Raw genomic sequence first — 24,576 nt, 5'->3', positions numbered from 1 at the left:
AGAGAGAAATATCATCAACTAACCCAAAACTATAAGTCGAGAGAACAGCAATAATCTTTTTTTTTTTCTTTTCTTAACACCACCACCACAAGGACGTCTGGTACTAGCTAAGATATACTAGGCGTCTCTAGCACCACACTACATTAACACTAGGCCATCACCAAGATAACACTGATATATTCCTAGAGTGGTGAAAAGGGAACTAGTTTTCGTCCACACCACACCACACCACCACACAACACAGTACACCACAACATAACACATCACACCGCACCTAAATATACCATCACTGCACCACACCACACTCCATCACCACACCATACTACACCGCATCACAGTACACCATAACACAATATACATCACACCACACCACAATATACCATCACACTGCACCACACCACACTACATCACCACACCATACCACACCACAGCACAACACAATATAACACACCACATCACACTATATCACCACAACACACTGCACTACAACATTACCACATCACCACACCATTACATCCACCAAATCTCGAGTCACAACACATCCAGCTCATCATCATCATCATCAATCCGCAAACTCTTATTCCTACCTAAAGACCGGATGAGGTAGGAATCAAAGAAAAAGAAAAAAGAAAGTACAAAGTGGGAGACTGCGAAAAACGAAACACAAACACTGCCAAACAAAAGACCAAGGGGTGAAGTATGACCCAGAGATATAAGGATGAAGGAGGTATAAAAACTGGGAATGTGACGGAGGAAGAGAAAGAAACTCGATACACATCATCATCATCATCATCATCATCACCACCACCACCACCACCACTATCATCATCATCATCATCCCAATCATTCTTTCCACCTCAGCATAATAAAAAGCCTCTCATTTACCCCAACTGCCTAGACTTAACGAGTGCTACGCGGCCATTGTCTTCAAATACATTCAGGTAAAGGCCAGACCCTCACCTGTTTCTAATTAACCCCTTCTGCCTGAGGACATACTTATTCTTAACACTTTCTAGACGATTTCTTTCAGCTTAGGAGATCAATGGAGGCGTTAGATATATTACTTATTAACCCTTTTAGGACGAGAGGTTTTTCCTAAGTTGAATAAAATCATCTGCAGGCAGCACGAATAAGGACGTCCTCGGACTGAAAGGGTTAAGCCTGGAGCATCCCAAGTGCCCATTACCTTCAAAAAGAAAAAAAAAGAAAATACAGTACATCAATAATTTTTTCCTACCCATTCACTCCGATGACTCATTTTCCATTTTACTCTCGCTACCATTAAGAAAATTTTAAGACAGGTTAGGAGAGGCTTTCGTACTGATGGGGTTAAATATAGCCTTCATTAATCCTCTAAGAACAACAAACCCTTCCTCAGTTGAATAAAATCGTCTGGAGATAGCGGAATGAAACTAACAAATGCCACTAGGGTCACGCAATCAACTCCTTCAATCCGATTACTTTTGATTTCTATTCCTTTTATTCCTTCATGATTTTCCTCAACTTTAGGGAGAAATCTAGTAGTGAAAGTGTTTATTTTAGCAACATCTAACCCCTACAGTTATAAAAAGTTCAATCTACGCTGCATAAAATCTAAAAAATTAGCGGGAAAATACGAATCAGGTCATAGGTCTAAGGGCAATACAGAACATCGCGACACTTGTAGTATGGTGTATGGATTTTTTATATTTGTTTCTCCTCCCTCTGTTCATCTTCCGTTAAAAGACCAAAGGAAATCCTGCCAGGTATTGAAGACTGTGTTACCCTTTTTACACACGCCTCCACACACCCTTCCTACCCCACCTGAATCACAAACATACATTTTTTTTTTAATCTATTTCTGTTATCTACTCGAAACACAATCTCCTCAAACTAAACAAGAAACAAAAATTATATATTCGTATCTATTATACTCAAATCTATCTATTTATCTGTGTCTATATCTATTTATCTATCTATCTATTTATCTGTCTATCTATACCCCACAGCTTCCCGAAACATCACACGTAAATCATTTATTCATCACATTTATCTTCTAACAGCTACATCAAATCTACTATCTTTCAACAGTGTCTGAAACTACACGGCAGCAACATTCTCCCATTTATCTCTGTAATTTTACTGAACCAACAGCATAAACGTCATACATTTTTCACCTCCGTTACCTTACTAAAACTAGGCTTCAACTTCCTTTAGCTTTACCACACTCAAAATCCTTAATTCACCACCACTACGGTCGCGTTTGAAGAGTTGACAGGAAGTATGGGCCTAGAATGTATTGATGTTGTGATGAGGAGGTGTGGATTTGGGCATGTTGAGAGGATGGAGGATGACAATTTGGTGCAGAAGGTGAGAAGTGTGAACGTCGGGGGTAAAGTCACGAGAGACAGACCGAATAAGATCCGGGACGAGGTCATATAGAGTGTGATCGAAGGGATAAGAGGGCTGTATAGGAAGGCTGCCAGTGAACGAGCAGCGTGGAGAGCCGCCAATCAACCAAGGACGACGCATGGAAGGAAGTTGAAGCCTGTATAAACGGTACGATACGATAAGGTTATCATGTAAAAACTGCACCACAACCAAAATCTTTTACTCAACTCTGTCACGCTACTGGAATATCACAACCATGTTTTTTCACTCTCTTCTTAAATGTCGGGACCAACTGCCTAGCCCCGGGGTCCTACGCTCCTCATGGAGCGTGTGTGTGTGTGTGTTTTTTTTTTTTTTTTTTGAGTACCCCCTGAGATTCATCCGCATGGTTTTATTTCAACAGCATTCCCAGGTAACTCGTACCTTCACCAAATGACACTGTCTTTCATGGGCTCGTATTCTCGTCGTGTAAGGCTGGCTAATATCCTCCTGTACGTTGTTCATGCAGAGTGTGGCGATGTTACAAAGAAGCACATGACACAGAATAGGACAGTACGGTGCAATACGCAAATCAAATCGCTAAGGAAATTGAGTTAGGGAGCTTCCTTTACCGACGAGTATACGGGCCCTGATCTGAGTGATACTTTTCCCTATTTCAGTGGTGGATTAAAAAAAAAAAAAAATGCTTCCACATTACTGTACTTTAATGAGGGATAAAACGAAAAAAGTACAAGGTCACTGAACGAGGACACACACGGCAGTATTTTAGTTTTTCATGTTTTAAAAAATATCAAAGTAGAAAGCAATCATTATTTAGTGACTGTCCTTATGTTAAGATATCACCAATTTCCCTTAAAGGTATCGCCAATTTCCCTTTAAGATATCACCAATTTCCCTTTAAGATATCACCAATTTCCCTTTAAGATATCATCAATTTCCCTGCAAGATATCACCAATTTCCCTGAAGATATTACCAATTTCCCTTTAAGATATCACCAATTTCCCTTTAAGATATCACCAATTTCCCTTTAAGATATCACCAATTTCCCTTTAAGATATCACCAATTTGCCTTTAAGATATCAACGTTCCTTTATGATATCAGCAATTTCCCGTCTCTACATACAGGGTAACGAGACAGGCAAGGATTCAGTACTCGCTAAACACCATGCATCACACGTAAAGACATCCTCCATCAACGTATTTAGCGACATGAAAAACCATCTCTTCCAACAGCAAGACAAAATACATACAGCTCACCACAGATATCAGTCCACCAGTAGGTTCACTCACCCCGATAACAGAACGATCGTAAATACTGTTGACCCCAAAACACTCATTTATTATCAGCAGATGGGTCAAGTAACACAGTGAAAGAGTCTGGCAGTGGGAAATGAGTCTAATCACCGTAATTAGGTCATCTGGCCAAACAGCGCAGGGTCTTAGGTCAACAAGATGGTAGGTGGTTGGAAGAATGATGCACAGAGGTTGGTTAAGAAGTGGGTCTAATTCTTCCATCTGAACATTTCACGGAGCTGCATAGTCACGAAACCGTAATTTAGTCCAGTAACAGTCCATCAAGTCAATAATACGAAAAATCCAGACAGTCAGAGAATAAATCAGTCTAATACGGTAAATAAGCAAAGCAGCAGTAGCCTGACTCTGGAACGTACTAAATCAGTAAAAACAAAAAATAGCAAATCAGTCCAACAACACTGCCCATCCGTCTAACAACACTGTAAATCTGTCCAGTTATAGTAAACACGCTCAAATACGGCGTAAATCCGTCCACATGGTAGGAAATCAGGTTAAAAAAAAAATCAGGAAATGTTTGGTACTCACCCGGATTTGAGACCCACTCCTGCAATGCCTTCTGGAGCCGCCTGACGTGGAGAGGCTTGGAGGCCATCCCCACCAGGGCCATGATCTCCAGAAACTCCTCCTCCCCCGCCTCACACAGCTGCTGCACGTCGTCACCGCCTGGGGGGAAGGGCAAGGGCACGGGGTCAACGCTGGTGCACGTGTGGGTGGGTGGTTAGGGTGGGGTGGGGTACGTAAGAGGAAGCCAGTAAGACTGAGTGGTGTTTGTAGGAGGATAGGTGGGGTGGGGTGGTAAAGAGACGGTGGTACGGGGGGGTGGGCACGGAGAGGGGATGCAGGGGAAGGTCCATGTTGGGGTATAAAGGGAAAGGCACGGGAAAGGTACGTGAGAGGGAAAGTACGGGTAGGGGAGAGTAAAACAGGGCACGGCAGGGGTTTGAGACAAGGGACGGTAAGGGGTGAAGCTACGAGGAGGTCCGTGCTGAGGTGGGGGCAGGGCACGGGAGGTGTACGTGAGGTGGGCAAGAGGGAGGTCGGGCTGAGATCAGGAAAGCGTACGGCTGGGGGGACGGGGCACGGCAGAGGGAGCAGGATACGGCAGGGGTACAGCAGGGTAGAGACAGATGTAGGGAGTGGGAAAATAAACTGGTGAGGAAGGGGTGCTATGGACGCCTAGTCAACGAAGGTACAAAGTTTAAACAGAATTTCAAAAAGGTCTACAGAACTTGAATAAGACAAGGATATACATGCGAGGGGAGAAGACTTACTGCGATGACGGGAACAGAGGAGGAGAATGGAGAGAAAGAGAGCAGGCAAAGAGGAGAAGGGGAGAGAAAAGGAGACAAAACGAGAGTGGAGAGAGGAGACGGTAAAAGGAATGAAGAGAAAGAGAGCATGCAGAGACGAGAAATGGAGAGTAATGGAAAGAAAGAGAGCATGTAAAGAGAAGTGGGGAAGAGGAATGGAGAGAAAGAGAGCATGTAAAGAAAAGGTGAGAGGAATGGAGAGAAAGAGAGCATGCAATTAGGAGAGACAGTAAAGGATATCTGAAAAAAAAAAAAGTCTACTACTGCATTATGAATATGAACATAAAAAAAAGCATATTAGAGAAACAATATCCATAACTCAAACTCTCATACATAACTTCAGTTCCAAAAAGAGACATGAAGCCGAGGAAAATAAAGGAAAACCAAACGAAAAAAAATAAACATCAATCTCAAACTAATATAATCAAAACTGCAAAAAAGTGAAGCATAAAATCGAAGACATAAAACAGGAAGAAAAAAATGACAAGCCCTAAAAAAATATAAAAAATCTGCCTAACTTTTCCGAACCAATACCTCGTCACATAATTCATTTAACTACGAAATATTGAGGAAGCAATAAATATCCCAGTGATGTTTATCTTTACTTTCTGGTGACGCGGGTTTGTAAAGTTCATCTGCATACACTGAAATGAGCGACAGATTGTGTGTGTGTGTGTGTGTGTTTGTGTGTGTGTGTGTGTGTGTGTGTTTGTGTGTGTGTGTGTGTGTGTGTGTGTGTGTTTGTGTGTGTGTGTTCTGGCGTGTGTAACTGAGCGCACCAGTTAAATTATGTACTGTAGCAACATTACCAAAGTACTCAAATTAGTACAATTATTTTTACACTCCTACTGAGCTGTAGATTTATATTAACTTTTATATTTGACAGGTATAATACACATGTCATATCTCATCCCCTTCACTACGATAACATCCCTATTTCTTCATTCCATACATTTAATTCAGGCCTCTCGTAGTGAAGGGGTGGGTCTTTAGTAACCCCTTCAGTACCACCCCTTCACTTCGATTTTATTCAGCTTGGTAAATACCCCTCGCAGTGGAGTTAAGGCAGGCTGTAAGTGACCTGGAGATAGAGTGATACAAAGACGACATCTCATTGAAGGGAGTTTTGTCCTTCAGTATGCTAGTCTTATTAAATACTCGCTAATTGAAAGCGATCTTAGTTGTGGATATGGAGACGTCTGGTAGTGAAGGGGTTAAGATGGCTTACATTACTAAACGGGGCATGTGGGGTACAGGAGCGGCAGTTGTTACAAAATACCACAATACAGTAGCCAGGCAACCATACGACACTACACTACACTACACTACAATACATCCCAGTACAACACACCACACTACACCACACCACACAACAAAGTACTATGCCACACTACACTACACTCATGCTCAGGCAAGTGAAGGGGGCAGAGAATAAGATACAGCACAATACAACACAATACAGTACATCACACTACTCTCAGACCAAGCGAAGGAAGTGGGGCATAAGCCTTTACGATGCAGTACAGTCTGATACACTACACTATACAACACCACACTACACTATACAATACAATGCTAATTTCACGCCGGGGAAGCGAAGGAAGGGTGTGTGTTGGGGGGGGGGTGTAAGATTCAACTAATGATAAGTCCATTCTCAGCAATACCATCTATTCCCCCACCCCTACCACTACCCCATCCCTGTGCCTGCGATAAACCCCCACCTACACCCCCACCCATAACCACCAGGATAACAACTTCATACACAAACTCCTTAAGTCCCTCAAATATCACCATTAAGGGATCCACAGGCTTTGGAAACAGTCGTACAAAGAGTAATAACAACAAAGCAAAAGCACAAGTGTCCGGGCCTCCTTGAAGACCACTACACCAACTGAACTGAAATTCGGAAGACGTTAGGGGAATCATAAAACAACTCTAGCTGGTAAACTAACAACATATTAGACTACTTTTAATCTGGCGCCATGAACTAAACGGCAAGAATACTGCAAACGCTTACTGTGCTTGGTTCATGGATGCTGCCTTACAACCTGACATACGAACATTTCCCTAAGTTGATCATAGCTGGCTTGGACTGAAAGACTCGCCTGACCTGACCTGAGACCGCAACCTCACCACATGACCTGCACCAAGAAGCCAGTTTGCCAGAATGCAGTGATTTTGTGACCTGGCATGACTGTAACCCTACCGCATGACCCCCGGGCACAGCATGAGACCTGACGGCTAGGAGGGCAGTGATTCTGTAACTTGACTTCACATGCCCTGCCCTGCCCACAACCTTTGCAGTTCCAGCCACCAGAGTGCAGTGATTCTGTGACAACGCCAGCCCAGTCAAGCAGCATGAAGTAGGCTGGATGGCTGGGTGAAAACAATGGTCACAATCTTTCCGCCACTTTTACGATACTCCAGGCCCACCATTGTTTGAGGGGCGGGCCTGCGAGGATTTTTACCACCGGGGTCCTTCTGCCCGGCTATTATGTTTCAGTGTGCTCTCCAATGCCTCACGTGCCTTGTGGGAATCTTAATTATGCGCTGCTTTATAACGTGAGGCATTTACAGCGTTCCAGGATCCGGGAAGAACTGGAACTGGACAAAGGCCTATTTCCAGCGCTGCACACACATATCTTAACGCACTGGCGATCCCTGATTTCCTAAGGCAGTTATGTCTTACCAATAAAAGCCACTTATTTCTGCTTTTTCCCCTCAGTGTGAAAGTCTCTCTCTCTCTCTCTCTCTCTCTCTCACACACACACACACACACACACACACACACACACACACACACACCGCTCGCTGGTGCGGTGGTAACGTTCTCGCTTGCCAACTGGTGGACGGGAGTTCGCGCCTCGCTCAGGTTGCGAAAAGTTTCACTGACGAAGTGAGAGGTTACTGTCCCCCTGGAGCAAGGGGACGGGTGTGTGCGTGTGTGAAGGTCACAGCCTTGCCCTTAGATCGGACTATATGAGCTCTCAGCTCCCTTCCGAGAGGGTAAAAGCTGACGATCACGACCATCAAGTGATCCTGACCGACCCGGTGAATTACACACACACACACTTTCAAGTTAAATACTGTACCATCAAAAACAATATCAAGAACACAACCCGATACAAGACGGGACGTAATATTAGCGGATATGTTAATGTAGCTCAACGTTAAATATATCAGCGTCATAATTACTATTTCATAAAGCCGGGATCAGTATATTAGACACATACCAATAAAATGAATGTGGGGTGAAAATAATGCAGAATATAAGAAAAATATGTAACATATCTTGATATTTCCAGACGATGTAATGAAAAGGAAATTAATATGGTGAACTGGACGTACGGAAGAAACACGAGACTAGAGAAATCAGATATAAACATGACAGCCAAATTCACGGCAACAAGGAATGAAAGCGAAACTGGATGTACATCAAAAATAGTACTCAGAAGCTAAGTACTTTTAAACGCAAAATGAAAAACGACAAACATGATTTAGGGAGAAATGCTATACATATCATTAGAAAAAACACCATACGTAGAGAAGCAACTCAGAATTTGTTGGATATCTTGCCTGTGACGCTTCCTCGGCATAAACACACACACACACACACACACACACACACACACACACACACACACACACACACACACACACAAAATGGACACAAAGCCTCTTAAACAGTCAAGGCCAGATTTTTTGCAACATTATTTATACTTGGCACTGAGCTGAACAGGTGCTCCGCTAGTTAACAGGTGTGCTAAGGTTAACATGAAAGGCTGACTGACATGAAAAATCTACTCTCTTGGGTAAAATTAAGATAAATGTCGCCTCTACACACCTATGCCTGTTTACATTTTCAGATCTTAATACCGTAGACTCCTTCAAAATAGCCTAATGCAATGACTGGTGCTCTATCTGACAATGGCACTTTCAGGCTGAATCTTTCCATATCATACTTGTGTTCAGTGATCATTTTGTCTATACTCTGAAAACTCTAATCAATATACACATGTTCACGACCCACGCAAGGGATACTGTACACCCCAGTCCTCTGTTCATTATGCTGTTTACGAATCTTACTAAACCTACAATGACTGTCCCTGTCCTTACGACCTCAGTTCCTGTTTTGTGCATATACAGAAATATAAGGCAACTGATAATTTAGGTATCAGAAAAAATCTTACTCAACCAAACTCCCGTCACTCCGCTGGTAAATACATAAAGCTTTCTTCTTGGCTCTACGCAAGGTATCTCAAGTCTGTGAATGACCTGAAACTGTAGTCATTTTCATCTTGCAAAAACTATGAACACACCCTTACAGCCCAAGGGTACAAACCCATTAGAACACCTTGGTTGGTTTTGTCTGTAGATTAATAAAAATGCAAAAAGTCGTCCCGATGTCCTAAACAATAATAATAATAATAATAATAATAATAACAATAATAATAAATAATGAGGAGTAACAATTTTTAACCAAGACAATGGTTTATTCGTGTTAGGCAACCATAAACACACCTGCTAATTAGCGGAGCACCTGTTTAGCTTATTGCAGGTATAACAATGCCGTCAATCCTCTGGCCTACACTATTTAAGACTCTATGGTCAGTGTTTTGTTATATCTGGGGAAGTAACACAAGAGAAACGTTTGTCCAACAAATTCTGGGTTCTTTCTCTTCATGTGGTGTTTTTCCTCTAAGCTGTTACAGACCAGGCCGTTTCTTTTTCGAAGTGAATAACTAATATACATCCATGCAACAATAACAACGATAATAATAATAATAATAATAATAATAGTAATACTAATAAATTTCTTCTGGTAATAACGTGGCTTTTATTAGTCACTAAAGTACTAAATGGGCACGAATCAAGAACAAAAGAATACATTTTACGTTTTCAATAATTTTGTAAGTGTTAATTTTCAACCTGATATTTGCACTGTTCCCTGTGTGAGGCTAAGTGAAAAGTAATGGGCAAGACTGTGTGGTGGCGGGGTAAGAGTGGCCTGGGGGCAGTGTGGTGGACATCGACCCCGTGTAGTGTAGTAGTACCTGTAGTGTAGTGCAGTGTGGGTAGCGGGGGTGTGGGTGATGGGACACTGGGGCGGCACTACACCTACACCCCATCCCGTCTCGCCCCGCCACCCTCAAACTCACAATCTCCGTTGCTACACCACCTACCACAGACCAGCACTTACTCCATGTCATTAAACTGGCACGGACATGATTACCAGATACAATGATACGCCAGATAAGCACGTACATGGAAGCCAAGTGTGTGTAAGTATCATACGAACAGATAAGTAGGTACAGTAAAACCGGTTAATTTCGGCTACCTGGGAGGACAGCCAATCTACATTAGCCGATTTTTTCAAATAAGCCGGGTTATAGAGGAAGGGAAACTCACACGTGTGGTCTGGCCAATGGAATGAAGAAACTGTCTGACCAAGCGAATGAAGAAGCGTGAATGTAGCAGCTGTCTGGCCAAGTGAAGAAGCGTGAATGTAGCAGCTGCCTGGCCACCTGAATGAAGAAGCGTGGTCTTGTAAACACCGACTTGGACATTCTACAATTCAGTACTGGACATTATTTATTTCCTCTGTCCATGGTTTCATAGTAATTCGCAACATTCCTCACAGGGAGTATGAATTACTTTTAAACTTACAAAACAGATATTGGAGAAGTTATAAAAACAAAAAGTATGTACCCATCCAAAGTGCGAGATGTGACATGCCCAAAGCTTTATCTCACATTAATGGTGTTTATAGTGTTGCTGTCTAGAAAAATTGTCATTACTTGTTTTCTAATTGTATTAATAATTAAGACTTTTTGTCTATATTTTTGTGAAATACAGTAAACTCACACGCATATACATAAAAAATAATGCACAGTACTATACTAGAGATATTACTGTACTTCACGCCGCTGTAAACATCTCACTCGCCTGGCAAACTTAGATGCTGTCAATTAAGCGATTTTCTCGCTCAATCCTGAGGTTTTAAAAACACCCTAGCGGGTAAAAAAAAAAATACATATCACTCGAACCTGGAGTTTTTTAAAGTCCTGTTTATACGGCCTTTCCTTAACTTCTCCCAATCTGGCGGCTTTTAACCACTTTTGAAACCAATCTAGCGGGTTTTTATTACTTCCATTTCACAACTCAAAGCACATGTGTGCGTCCTTGCTTATACTGTATTCACGAATGTCTCCTTTTGTGAATGCCAGTTAAGTACGTGATTGCTGATACTGAATGCATGGCCCAGGTCTGTGATTTCACAGTGATATTTCTATGTGCAACCACACGATTATAGTCTTGTGTGGTTAGCCAATCAATATTAAGCGGTTTTTCGGATATAGCAAGTCCGAATTGGGCGGGTCTTTATATATATATATATATATATATATATATATATATATATATATATATATATATATATATATATATATATATCATTCATCATCATCCGGACCTCCTTTCCCACCTTAGGGCAGGGTGAGGAGTAGCAATGTCCAGACAGCCCAAATTTGCCAGTCCAATGGGCCAAGCTTCTATTCACTCATCATTCAAGCCCCCGGAATCCTGGCTCTATCGCATATGCCAAAAACATTCACCACGTTCTGTAGCTTCACATACACGTATCCGACAGTCACTCTCTCTCTCTCTCTCTCTCTCTCTCTCTCTCTCTCTCGCAAAATATATATATATATATATATATATATATATATATATATATATATATATATATATATATATATATATATATGTACAGTATGTATGAATGAGTGTAAGTAAAAGCTGTATAAAAATTTTGATCTGTAATTCAATGAAGAATTAGTCCAGGGCAGTCATGTGTACCAACATATAGCATACTATTCTGCAGAAGCCTGTGTTCAGCTTAAGCAGCCATATAGTACACGACACAGGACAAACGCTGCCACCACACGAACACCGATCCAGAGAGTACTTTTGGTACAGTCACTTCATCCATCACACCTTTACAAGGTTTATAACTGAAAAAAAAATCATGAACCGTCATGTAAACACCCTTAGTTTTCGGAGCAGCCTACAACTGAGACACCGGTGCAGTGTGGTGTGTGTGGCTTCCTTAACACAACCAAAGGAAAACACACATCAGATCACACACACAACACATCCCGCTACCCCCGGCCACAAGGTTAGTCAGGGACATACGCGGCCCCACTAGTCCACTCCGTCAACTTCACTATTAGGGTCTATCCGTCACTTCCCCTCGACGCATCATAGCAAAGAGCAGGATATTATCATGTGCAGGGAAATATACCAACTCTTTCAGCTTAGGAATATTAAACGACAGAGAAAAGCAAGAAGAGAAGAAGGATTAGGCGAAGTTGTGTCCTGATCTGCCCAGTACACAACACACCTACACAGAAATACAGTGAGAATACACGGACGGGGAAAAAACACTAATCTTATATCTACACCTATACACCTAACATCAAGGGCCGTATTTTTGCTGGCGTAAGAAGCTTCGTTGCACCTGTTCCTTGGCGATTTATTTTGTATATTCCAACTTAACATTTCCTTGTGTTATTTACTGTTTTAATGCTGATATTTATGCATCGGTAATCTCTCTCTCCCTCTGTTGGTAACATACGATACAAGGGAATATTTAAATGCAATGTATAGAATCAGCCGCTTAGGGAAAGGTGTTCGCAAGCTCCACACTCACACTGAATACAACCCTCAGGCCACGATCAATGGTTCTTTTACACCGTCTCTATACAATCAAAACCTACAGTGGTCTGGTAAGCTGCTTGAATAGTAGTAGTAGTAGTAGTAGTAGTAGTAATATTTTATTATTATCCACTCACTCGATGTAGTGCTGCTCTCAGGTGACTGCCCTTTCCTCTCTTCTTTCCTTCCTTCCTCTTTGTCTTTCTTTCCTTCAGTATTTCCTCTTCCTTCTGTCTACGGATGACTCGACACTGAGTAGCAAGCCTGTACAAGAAACCACTTACTACGTTGGGTGGTAACCATATAACTAAATTATGGCGCCTGGTGGTTTAGTGGGTAGCCTAATTGAGGCACTCCAATCGGACTGAGCCTGTAAAGGTCCAAGGGATGGTTGCGGTTTATTGCTCACGTGATGCCAATTAGGGATGAATGAAGCTGGTCACTCTCATCTTAAATGGCACGACCAACTTGCCTAGCCCCGGGCTCCTACGCTCCTCATAGGGCAACACAGGATTAGATGATGAGTAAATGTATTATTATTATTATTATTATTATTATTATTATTATTATTATTATCATCATCATTATTACTCTTCCTATATCCTGATTATTTTATCCTTATGAAAGACAAATCGAACTGGAAGCATTAGGAACAATTTCATTAACTTTACTTATACTGGTTTCTGTACTATATAAAATCAATTGACAGCAGCAACAATAAATTTGGGTGTAAACGAATTTTTGACCGCGATGTGCGAACACATTTAAGAGAACCACTTCGACACGATGACGAACTGTACTGCTAATTTCCAGACGATTTTACTCAGCTTACGGGTCCCATCAATACCCCCCCTCACCCCTTAAACTGAAGAAAATCGTCTGTGAAATCGTCCTGGCGTTGGAGGGGTTAATCTGTGAAGGAGTGGCCGATGTTTGGAATGTATATCTATAGTACTCGACATAGTGAACTAAAATCGTGTTCATTGTTAGATTACCCTACATACTGAACTAAAATGGTGTTTACTATCAAAATAAACAACTTCAGGCCTAATTTCAGCCTCTTTACTGCCTCACACTTAACCCCTTCAGCCTGAGGAGGTCATATATACTCTTCTTGCTTCGTCCAGTGACTTTAACTGGCTTAGGCTCTGCAGGTGTGATGGGTTGCGTACAGGCTTCAATAATTCCTTACTGTGAATGATCTCCCCTATGCCATTGTTATCATCATTATTATCACCACCACCACCATCATCATCACACGTACCACCGCCACCAACATCATCATCACACGTACCACCGCCACCAACATCATCATCATCTTCATCACCCCTACCACCATCATCACCACCCCCACCACTACCACCACCATCATAATCATCACAATACGTGGGTGTTACTCATCTATCTACACAACATCCACGGCACTTTGCAACAACACAAGGTTCAGTTTAGCTGCAAGCCAAAGCAACAAGCATTTACTCCAGCCAGCCTTTTCACCTTAACTTGGGCCATGATTTTCGTCCATTTGTGTTTTTTTTCCAGTCGCTCGAGGACAGAATAAGGCAATACTATGGCTCTACACCCTTACCACGACACTTCTTCGTTACTAGCATCGTATTCTAGTGTTAATCTCATAGCTAACAAATCAACAGGGAAAGATATCAATTGTTAGGCCAAGTTAAAGTGACAAGACTATAGCTATGTGCAACAGGCAACGCATCACCACTACGGAAACAACAACAACAACAAAAAAATAAACAATAACAGCCGAAGCATCTTTCAACCCCTTCAGTTCGATGACGTCGTTTACTTCCTTCCTGCTGCCTCCAGACGGTTTCCCTCATCTCCGGGAGAGAAAGCCGACTGGATGAAGGGGTTAATGGAGACTCTTTAACCCCTTCACTAAAAAAAAAAAAAAAAAAAAAAAAAAAGTCTAGAAACAGCAGGAACGAAACGAAAAAAAAAAAAAGACGTCCTCGGGCTGAAAGGGGGCCAACTACAAAACCAAAAGTCATTGAGGGTCTATCAATCACTCAGCATCACCACCATCATCACCCCTCATCATCATCATACTACTAATGACACTGTGTTATTATCTAGGAATGGGAGGACTATACTGACTCGTAGTTCCATAATGACCTTTAACTCTACCTTGACTAATGAACGTTTCGTAATAGTTCAAGAGGTTGGCTCGCTGCAACACCCGGTACAGCTGTAATTCTGACTCGTTGGAGGGTTGTGACGTCACGGCCACTGCAACAAGAGAGAGACGCGTTAGTTACAGGTTATGAGACGTGGTTAGTACAGGTTATCATTATCATCATCATCATCATCATCATTCTTACCTATATTCATTATCACTACTCGTAAATAATACCCTGAGCAAAATCATCACCATCGCTTCCATCATCATCATCATCATCAACAACATTGTCACGTTATCACTGCTATCATTAGTAATATCATCAACATCATCATCAAAGGTAGAGTCATCATCATCATCATCATCATCATAATAAGGCAATAATTTCAAAGCATCATCATTACCAGCATCGCCATACATAATACCACTGTCACCATCACCATCATCATCATCACCATGCTCTCACTATTATGCATGAGGTTGGTGAGATCTGCTGACATGACGAAGGAAAACACGACAGAATAACAACAATGGTGCTGAGTGGGGAGCATCATCATCATCATCATCACACTTCTGCAACTGTTATGTACTGAGGTGGAGGGGATTGTAAAGGCAGGAAAAGGGAAAACACAAAATAGAATAATTATTATACAAGAATGAGGCACGTCTCCATTCACTCATAATTAGCCCAATAATAATAATAATAATAATAATAATAGTAATAATAATAATGCCGTATATTCTGCCAGGGGGTCATTTTCCTCTGTTAATGATGAATAATACTCTCAAGATCAACCCACACCGGTAAGTAATTATCCTACAGACATAATAACCAATAATAACTCCAAAAAGTTTATTCACTACCTTGATATTTTATCTCAACTTCAGCATTACCTTCTGCCTCGTCTGAAGATTCCATGGTGAAGGAGGAATGGTGGGGAGGGAGGGAGAGTGGTGGGGAGGGAGGGAATGTGGAGGGAAGGGAGGAGAGGAGGAGGGGGTGTGGAGGGAGAATGGTGGAGGATAGACTGGAACTGGAAGGAAGGGAAATATAGCAGAAATGGAAGAGTGATGGTGAGGAAGGATGGAGGAATATGTGAGGGGAAGAGATAACAAGGAATTAGGGTGAGGGAGGGAGAAAATGAGATGCAGGGAAGGCGATGGGGGACAAAGGGAATGAAATCTGACGGAGTGTGTAAAAAAGGGAGAGCCAAGCAGTGAGGGAAGAGATATGGATGAGAGGGAGGAACAAGGTACGTGGAGGGAGAAGATCTGGCACTGAGGGAGGCAGGACTAAGGGAGAGACGACAGGGAGGAAGGGAGAAGAGGAAGAATAATAATCAACAGAACAGGGGAAAGTAAGAGGGAAAATTAGGAAATGTATGGGAAGATGAAAAGGACAAAGATCAAGGGAATAATAGACGGGATGGAAGAGAACGGATGAAGATGAAGACAGGGAGGGGGGGGTTAAAAATTAGGTGACTGGGTGGGGGTGGGGTGTGTGGAGGGGAGGGGAGGGTAAGGGGGTCAGTGCCGCCCCTTACATCAGTCTCTCCCCAGTGGCTAGACGGAGGGAGAGGAGGGTAGGGGGAGAGTCTACTGCTTCTCCCTCACAATAAGTTCCTGATGATCCGCCAGTGCACAGGTCCACGCGGGTCAAGGTTCACGATTGCACAGTACACCTACACGATACACATACACACACGGCCCGTACAAAAACACTACTTCCAATGCACAACTGCACTAACGTTGAATAATTACACATACAGAGGGCCCGGTAAGATTCAGTATATGGTTTTAGTTTCACTCCGTGGGTTTCAATCTATCCATCACGTCCTGTAAGTCACAAATATTAACGTTCACTAGTATTCGCACACACGAACGTCAAAGCAACATCGGGTACACATGTCCGCTCACACACACGGACACTATTACCACATCCACGGGGACACACCACCGGTCTATCCCGTAGCACACAACGGTACCCAGCTGATCACAGTTACAATCCCCCGAGGCATTATACGATTTAGGTGGATGGAGGAGCGGCGAGTGACGGTGAGCGAGGAGGTGCAACACACAACGCTACGAAGATCAACGCCACAAGACCACGCGGCACGGTGCGACGCTGGTAACTAGGGAAGCGACAGTGAACGCGATGGTGGGCGTGGAGATGCAACACAACACAACACAAGGCCAAGCTTCACTATGCTTTTGGTGACTAGGGATGCGGGGAGGGATGGTGACTGGGCAAGGGAGTGCATGGCAAGTTACGAGACCACGCAGCTCTATGATTCTGGTGAGCTGGAGCGGCGGGGAGCGTTGGGGAGCGTGCAGGAGGGACACAACCAGACCCAAGCGAACAGGAGGGCGCAGTGGAGTCCCAAGCAGCAGCACGCGGACCTCACCACCCGGCAAAAACAACCAGCAGACTAAATGGGGCTTTTTCACCAGGACACGTGGTGGGGCGCGTGAGGGGGAGGGGGGGAGGTGCGCGTGTGGGGGGATGCTGAGGGGAGTGAGGGGAGATGGAAAAGGCGGAGAGGGGGAGGTAAGCGTATGGGGGGATGCTGAGGGGAGTGAAGGGAGATGGAAAAGGGGGAGAGGGGGAGGTGCGCATGGGGGGTTAGTGAGGAGAGATGGGGGAGGGGAAGGTGCGCATGGGAGGACAGTGTGGGGAGATGGGAGAGGGGAAGGTGTGCGTGGGGTGGGATGCTGAGGGGAGTGTGGGGAGATGAAAAGGGGGGAGGAGCTTGCAAAGACTGAGGGGGGGAGGCTGAACTGAGGGAGGAGGGATACGGGAGGGGGAGGGGGACTGGAAAAAAGAGACTGGGGGGCGGGATGCAGGATGGGGAGAGAAGTGAGATGAGGGAGGGAAGATGGGAGAAGTGAGAGAGGAATGTATGGTGCCCAGTCAGCGAAGAAGATGGTGAGAGAAGAGGAATATGATGGAAGAAAGGAAAGCATCACCACAATCATCATCATCATCATCATCACCACGACTACCATCATCATCATCACCATCGAGCAGAATGAAAATAGACAACAGTTGACACACAATCCCTTTCGAAAGATGAAGGGAGAGAGTGGGGGGAAAAAGGAGGGGGTGGGAGGATGCATATATGGAGAGTGGGGTATGAGGGAGGGATGGGGGGAAGGCAAAGGTAGGGGTTTGGGAAGGAAAGAATTTGGGGAAAGGGGGAAGAAAGGAATACAAATTAGGAATACAAAACATAAGAGACACTTGTAATAGCGATGCAAACATGAAAGTAGTAGTTGATTGAGGTCAATTGATGCATCCTGAGGCAAAAAAAAAATAAAATAAAATAAATAAAATAAAAAATAAAGAGAGAGAGAGAGAGAGAGAGAGAGAGAGAGCGCAAAAAACATTCTGCATTCGAACTGAGAGGGAGACGTGAAAAAGAGAGGGAGAGGAGACGGAGGGTTGCAGACAGAGGTGAAGGGAGGCATGGCGTGAAGAAGAAGAAAGAAGAAGAAGAAGGAGGAGGAGGAGGAGGAGGAGGAGGAGGAGGAAATGAAGAAGAACAAGAACAAGAAGGAGAGAGAAGGAAGGGATGAACGAAAAAGACGAGATGAAAAGAAAGTTAGAGAAAGAAAGAAGAGAGAGAGAGGCAAAAGAGAGAGGGAGGTATGAGGGAGAGAAGAGGGGAGGTTTATAGGAGGGGAAGAGGAGGAAAAGGGAATGAGAGAGAACGGAGGTAAAAGAGGGAGGAAAGAGGAAAGAAGGAAGATTCAAAGTAGACAGGAAGGATGAGGATGGAGGAGGAAAAAAGGAAGGGGTGAATGGAAGGAGAGGTGACAGAAAGAGAGATGGAGGGAAGGAAGGAGTAGAAAAGAAGGAGAGATTAAAAGGAAGAGGAAGAGAAGCGAGGGAGAAGACGGAGAAGGGAAATGAGAGGAAAGGAAGAGGAAGAGAAAAGGGGGAGGTGAGACGAAGAGGGAGGAACTGTATATGGATAGATGGTGTTGGGGAGGGGAGGGGAGGGGAAGGGAGATATGGAGATAGGAGAGGTTGCATATATGGGGGAGGGAGGGAGGGGGTGGATTAGAAGGGGAGGGAGAGTGAAAACGAGGTATGGGAAGGGAGGGGAGGGAAAGGGATGGAATGGGGAGCAAAGGAAAAATCATATGTTTATAGGTGGGGTGGAGGGAGGGAGAGGGATGCAATTTGGAAGGGAGAGAACGGAGGGAGGAGATGGAGAGAGAGGAAGAACGAAGGAAGACAGACAAGAAAGAAGGAAGCATTTTAATAACAGGAGAAAGGAGGGGTGAGAGAGAGAGAGAGAGAGAGAGAGAGAGAGAGAGAGAGAGAGAGAGAGAGATACTGATAAGGAGAGAGTCAGGATGGGTGGAAGGAAAAATCGCAGGAGAAAAAGTGAGAAAGGAGAAAAAAGAAAGAGAAAGTAGAAAAAAAAATCCAGTTTAAGAAAGAAATGAGAGAAACAGGAATAAGGAAACAAAACAAAACAAGCAAATAATGAAGGAATTTTAAAGACAATCATGATGGAGAGGAAAAAGAGGAGAAAAGCGAGATGAAAAGCGAAGAGAGGAGAGAGAAAGGGGTAGAAAGAGAGGGGGGAAGAGGGGAAGTAACAGAGGGAAGGAAAAGGGGAGGTAAGAGATGGGAGGAAAAGGGGGAGAATGGGAAAGAATGAAAAGGGTATAAGGGGAGGAAAGGAGGAGAAAGAGAGGGGTGAAGAAAAAACTGGGAGAAAATGGGTAAGAGGGGAGGAAGGGAGTATGAGGGGAGGAGTACGAAGGGGAAGAGGGGAAGAAAGAATGGGAGGGAAGAGAGGAAGGAGAAGGGAGGAAAAGAGGGCAGTAAGAGAAGGAAGGGAGATGGCATGGAAGAGAGGCGAGAAGAAGGGAAGAAAAAGATGAGATGAAGAGATGAAGAAAGAGAAGAAAGTGGAGGAAGAGGGGAAAAAAGAGAGGGGACAAAGAAGGGAGGAAGTGGGAAGAGGAGGAGGAGGATGAGAAGCAACGAAGGGTAGAAGAGGAAGAAGAAAGAGAGAGAGAAAAAAGGGAGGAGGGGTAACTAGAGAGGAAAGGGGGAAGTGTAAATGAGACTGAAAGGGAAGCGAGGTAATGAAGTGAGAAAGGGGAGGTAGGTGAGGGGAAAGGAGGGGAGAAGAGTAAGTGGAGAGGGAGCAGAAGGGAAGGTAGGAGGGGACAAGAGAAGTTGAAAGGGAGGGGAAGGGGAAGGAAGGGAAGGAAAGGGAAAGGAAAGGAAAGGAAAGGAAGAGAAAGGAAGGGAAGGGAAGGGAAGAGGGGAGGAAAGAGGGAAGACTTGCCCTAATGGAAGGGAGGATGGAGGGAGGAGGACGCGTGGAGGAGTATGGGGGTGGGGGGGAGAGAAGGGTAATGAAGAGGGAGAGACAGATTAAGGAAAGGGAGGGAAAGGGGGAGGGAGACAATGCATATGGGCTGCAGCGTGGGTTGGGGAGGGAGAGAGGGAGGGAGGGAGGGAGGTAATGCAGGGATAAACTGAGGAGGAAAGGGAGGAAGGGAGGGACGAGGGGAGGGAGACAGGGAGGGAAAGGACAAAATGCGAAGGACGGAGAAGGTGCAGTGAGGGAGGGAGGGAGAGAGGAAGGATCCGAAAGGGAAGGAGAGAAGGAGAAATTGTAAAAACGAAAGAAGGGAGGAGGAAGGAAAATGGAAGGAGAGAGAGAGAGAGAGAGAGGGGGGGGGAGGGTAGATGCATCTGGCTTATACGCATGTGAAAGAATTATTGGGGGAGGAGAGAGAGAGAGAAGTAGAGAGGGAGGGAAGTAGAGGAGGATTACACAGGATTACACAGGAAAGCAAACAGCAACAGACCTTATGGTCCTTTCGAGGCTGCTTGTTAGAGAAAACTATGACTACAAGATCTAACTCTACATGTTGAAGGATAAGGATAGGAAAGCAAGAAGGCTCCCCCCACCACCAAACCCTCCAGGAAAAAGTGAGAAAAACCACCATGCAGCATGGAAAAACTGACATGGAAATTTTATAGGAAACACTGGAAAGGAAAAGTCACATTCTATAATACTTTATCTATAAGCTACCCGATAGAGTAACCTGAAAGAGAAAGTAAACAAATAAAATAATAGTTACCGCATGACATTATAAACCAGTCACATTGAGTTAATGGGAAGTCTGTGGACATAACGTGGAAGCTACACACTGCACAGTGTGGATGTTTAGGGGTGGTGCAGCAGCCTTGCCTGGCGCTTTTAAGGTAGGCAGCAGTCAATCAGGCCCTAGCTCCGTTTGCTCCACTGAGACAAGGAACTCTCCCATGTGGGACAAGTACACAAGTTTCATCCTGAAGCAGTGACCCCTGGTACATTAAAAAAAATCCCGATGGTGGTCACTTGACTAACAGGGACCCTCAGTGATCCACAGCCCATCACAGGTCGAAAGTAAGAGTAGTGACCGTTAACTCAGGGTTATCTGTGCAGCTCCTAATCTGTGCTTATATTGCTTTCTTTGCGCTGGGGAGACTGAAAAGTATATAGGACGGGTGTCTTAGATAAAAGGGGACTGCACAGTGCAGTGTGGATGTGCAATGCACAGAGTGGATGTTTAGGGGTGGTGCGGCAACCTTCCCTGGCGCTTTTTAGGTAGGCAGCAGTCAATCAGGCAATAGCTCCGTTCACTCCACTGAGACAAGGAACTCTCCCATGTGGGACAGTACACAAGTTTCATCCTGAAGCAGTGACCCCTGGTACATTAAAAATCCCGATGGTGGTCACTTGACTAACAGGGACCCTCAGTGATCCACAGCCCATCACAGGTCGAAAGTAAGAGTAGTGACCGTTAACTCAGGGTTATCTGTGCAGATCCTAATCTGTGCTCATATTGCTTTGTTTGCACCGAATAAATTGAAAATGTATAATATCGTGACGCAACACTATGTACGGGTACATTGTTTACGGGGTGTCTTGTAGACTAAGGGGGCATGAACTTCCATGTACCGTAGCTATAAAAGCAAGTTATTCGGACAGAAAAAGAGTCAGCTGAGGATTTTCGTGCAAATACTTGTCTAATTTGTTTTTGAATGTCTCAATTGAGATACTGTTCACGGTATCTGAGGGTAATCTGTTCCAGATATTTACAACTCTGTTAAAGAAGAAGTATTTTGCTTCGTGGGATTGGAATCGTTTTCCCATGATTTTGCAGCCATTACTTCTGGTTTGACTCGACCGGTCTATATCAAAATATTTATTCATGTCTAAGTTGTCATATCCCTTCATGATTTTGAAAACTTCAATAAGGTCCCCTCTAAGGGAGGAGAGAGGGAGGGAAGTAGAGGGGGAGGGAGGAGAGAGGGAGGGAAGTAGAGGGGGAGAGAGGAGAGAGGGAGGGAAGTAGAGGAGGAGGGAGGAAAGGAGGGAGGGAGAGAGACGGCTAATGAACGGAAGGAAGATATAAAGAGGAATGCAGCGATGCGGGAGAAAAAGGAGAGAGAGAGAGAGAGAGTACTAAGCCATTACTGCTTCTTGCCCGTTTGAGGTGACGAGGGGAGGAGTGAAGGGGGGAGGGGAGGGGAGTGAAGGAGGGAGAGGGGGGAGGGAGGGAAGTTGAAGGAAAAGTGAGGGGAAGAGAAAGAAAGAGAGGTAGAAGAGGGGAGGAGGAGACGAAGGAAAATAAGACGGCAAGGGGAGAGGAAGGAAGGGAGGGGAAAGAAGGAAAAGAAAAGAGTAAGGGAGGAGAAGGGAAGGGAAAGAGAGGGATGGGAACAGAGGAAAGGGCAGAGATGGGAAAGAGGGGGAAAGGTAAGGGGAACATGAAGAAAGAGGGGAGATGACAGGAGAGACAGAGGAAATGAAAGTGACAGCAGCTGTGAATGAAAGAAAAATGAAGACAGGAGATGAAGAAAGTGAAAAAAAAAAAGAAGAGAAGGAATGGAATGATGATTAGTTGTAGATAAAACAGTGAGAAGAGAGAGAGAGAGAGAGAGAGAGAGAGAGAGAGAGAGACAGAGAGAGAGAGAGAGAGAGAGACAGAGAGAGAGAGAGAAGAATGGGGTGCATGACGAGAAGAGGAGGGAGAGGAGGGAAGAGGGGAGAGAAAGTGTGGAGGGGAAAAACTTAAGATAGAGTGGTGAGAGGGGAAAATGGCGATAGGGGAAAGGGAAGTAAGAAGGGAATTTAATGTTGAAGGAAAAATTAAGTGAAAGAAAGAACTCAGGGAAGAGAAAAGACCTGATAGAAAAATGGGAAAGGGGAGAGAGATGAAAAAGATGGGAGGGGGAAGGCAGGAGCAAATCAGGTAGAGAGAGAGAGAGAGAGAGTGAGAATTATGTCTTAACTCTTACAACACAATGACTTTTTTATTTCATGCTTTCTTACTACAAACGATCTCTCTCTCTCTCTCTCTCTCTCTCTCTCTCTCTCTCTCTCTCTCTCTTTCAACCCAAACCACTTCATTTAGCTTATTACAATGTACCGATGGATCAGTGTTATTCTCCATTTCGGAAAAATCAATATGCTTTCTCGAGGTGGCATGAATTGATATATTAAAAAAAAACGCCTCATCGTTCAGAAGAGGCAACGCTTTGGATTTTGAAACGCAGGACGAACAGCTCTGAAACACTGTATTCTAGGCCCTATTTCAGTAATTATCCGGTATGTTCTACTTATTCACACTCACCATCATCATACTCACCATCACTCGGACTCTAATTCCAACCCAGTAATAAGTAAGTAAATATATAAAACGTAATCAACCCTAAATGCTTTCCTTACTCAGATTTTAATACTACCCATCATCATCATCATCGGTTTTCTTCCCACCTAAAATTTAATAACATGGCAAGAGTGTTTTTTTTTTACATACTCAAAAGTATACCAAACAATAATACTCAAAAAAGGCAACAACAACAACAACACTTCAAGTCTACTATCAGTCCAACCTGTGGATAATGACTGTTTTTGTTGTTGTTGTTGTGGATGTTATTGTGGTTGATGTTGTGGTTGTGGTGATGATGGTTGTTGTGGTTGTTATTGTGGCTGTTACTGCTGCGGTTATTGTTTTTGTTGTTCTCGTTGTGATGATAGTTATTGTGGTTGTTACTGTGGCTGTTTTTGTTGTTGCTGTGGTTATTGTTGTTGATGTTCTTGTGGTAGTGGTTGTTATTATGGCTGTTATTGTTGCTGCTGTGGTTATTGTTGTTGTTGTTGTTGTTTTTCCTTACCATAGCCTTATATAAAACCGTCCGCCGTCACTTCAATATAAACATCCTCGTACTGAATGGGTAAAAAAATAAAAACACTGTACAGTACTGCCAAAATTGTACATACACCCCCTTCTTACCCCACCCCCTACACCCCACCCACGACACCCACAAAAATGTTAATGGTGGGGTGAGGGGTGTGAAAAAGCATTGTACAAACACCCCCACCATCACCCTCCCCTCTCCTTTCGTCCCCTTCATCCCCACCCCCTACCCCCTCCTACTGTCACTCATTCTCACTCACTCCTTCCACCCATTTCGAGCTTCCCTCCACCCACCTCCTCCACCACCGCTTACTTTCTACCTCAGTTCACCTATGCTCTCTCTCTCTCATGCACCTCTACATCCATATTATGTCTCTTCCACCTAGTCATGTTTCTCTTCATCCACTTGCCGCCCCCCCCCCCTCACCCACCCATATCCATTTTTCATCCACATCTATCTTTCGTCTTTACACACACACACACACACACACACACAC

At 43.9% G+C, this 24,576-nt stretch overlaps 1 protein-coding gene across 1 annotated transcript in view; it reads right to left on the bottom strand.

Moving 5' to 3' along the window:
- The window catches only part of nab (NGFI-A-binding protein homolog), a 510,861-nt gene that overhangs the window by 169,769 nt on the left and 316,516 nt on the right, over positions 1-24,576 (bottom strand). The window contains exons 4-5 of the mRNA XM_080284842.1: positions 14,851-14,964; positions 4,211-4,348 (exon numbers count right to left, since the gene is read on the bottom strand). Of these exons, the coding sequence (XP_080140968.1) occupies positions 4,211-4,348; positions 14,851-14,964 (252 nt within the window). The remainder of the gene's footprint in view (positions 1-4,210; positions 4,349-14,850; positions 14,965-24,576) is intronic.

Source organism: Coenobita brevimanus, chromosome 103 (genome assembly GCF_032717465.1).
Source record: "Coenobita brevimanus isolate Jiangsu-jjx chromosome 103, ASM3271746v2, whole genome shotgun sequence".
NCBI lineage: Eukaryota > Metazoa > Arthropoda > Malacostraca > Decapoda > Coenobitidae > Coenobita > Coenobita brevimanus.
The sequence above is the reverse complement of the archived record's forward strand: the minus strand, read 5'-3'. Positions and strand labels throughout refer to the sequence as shown.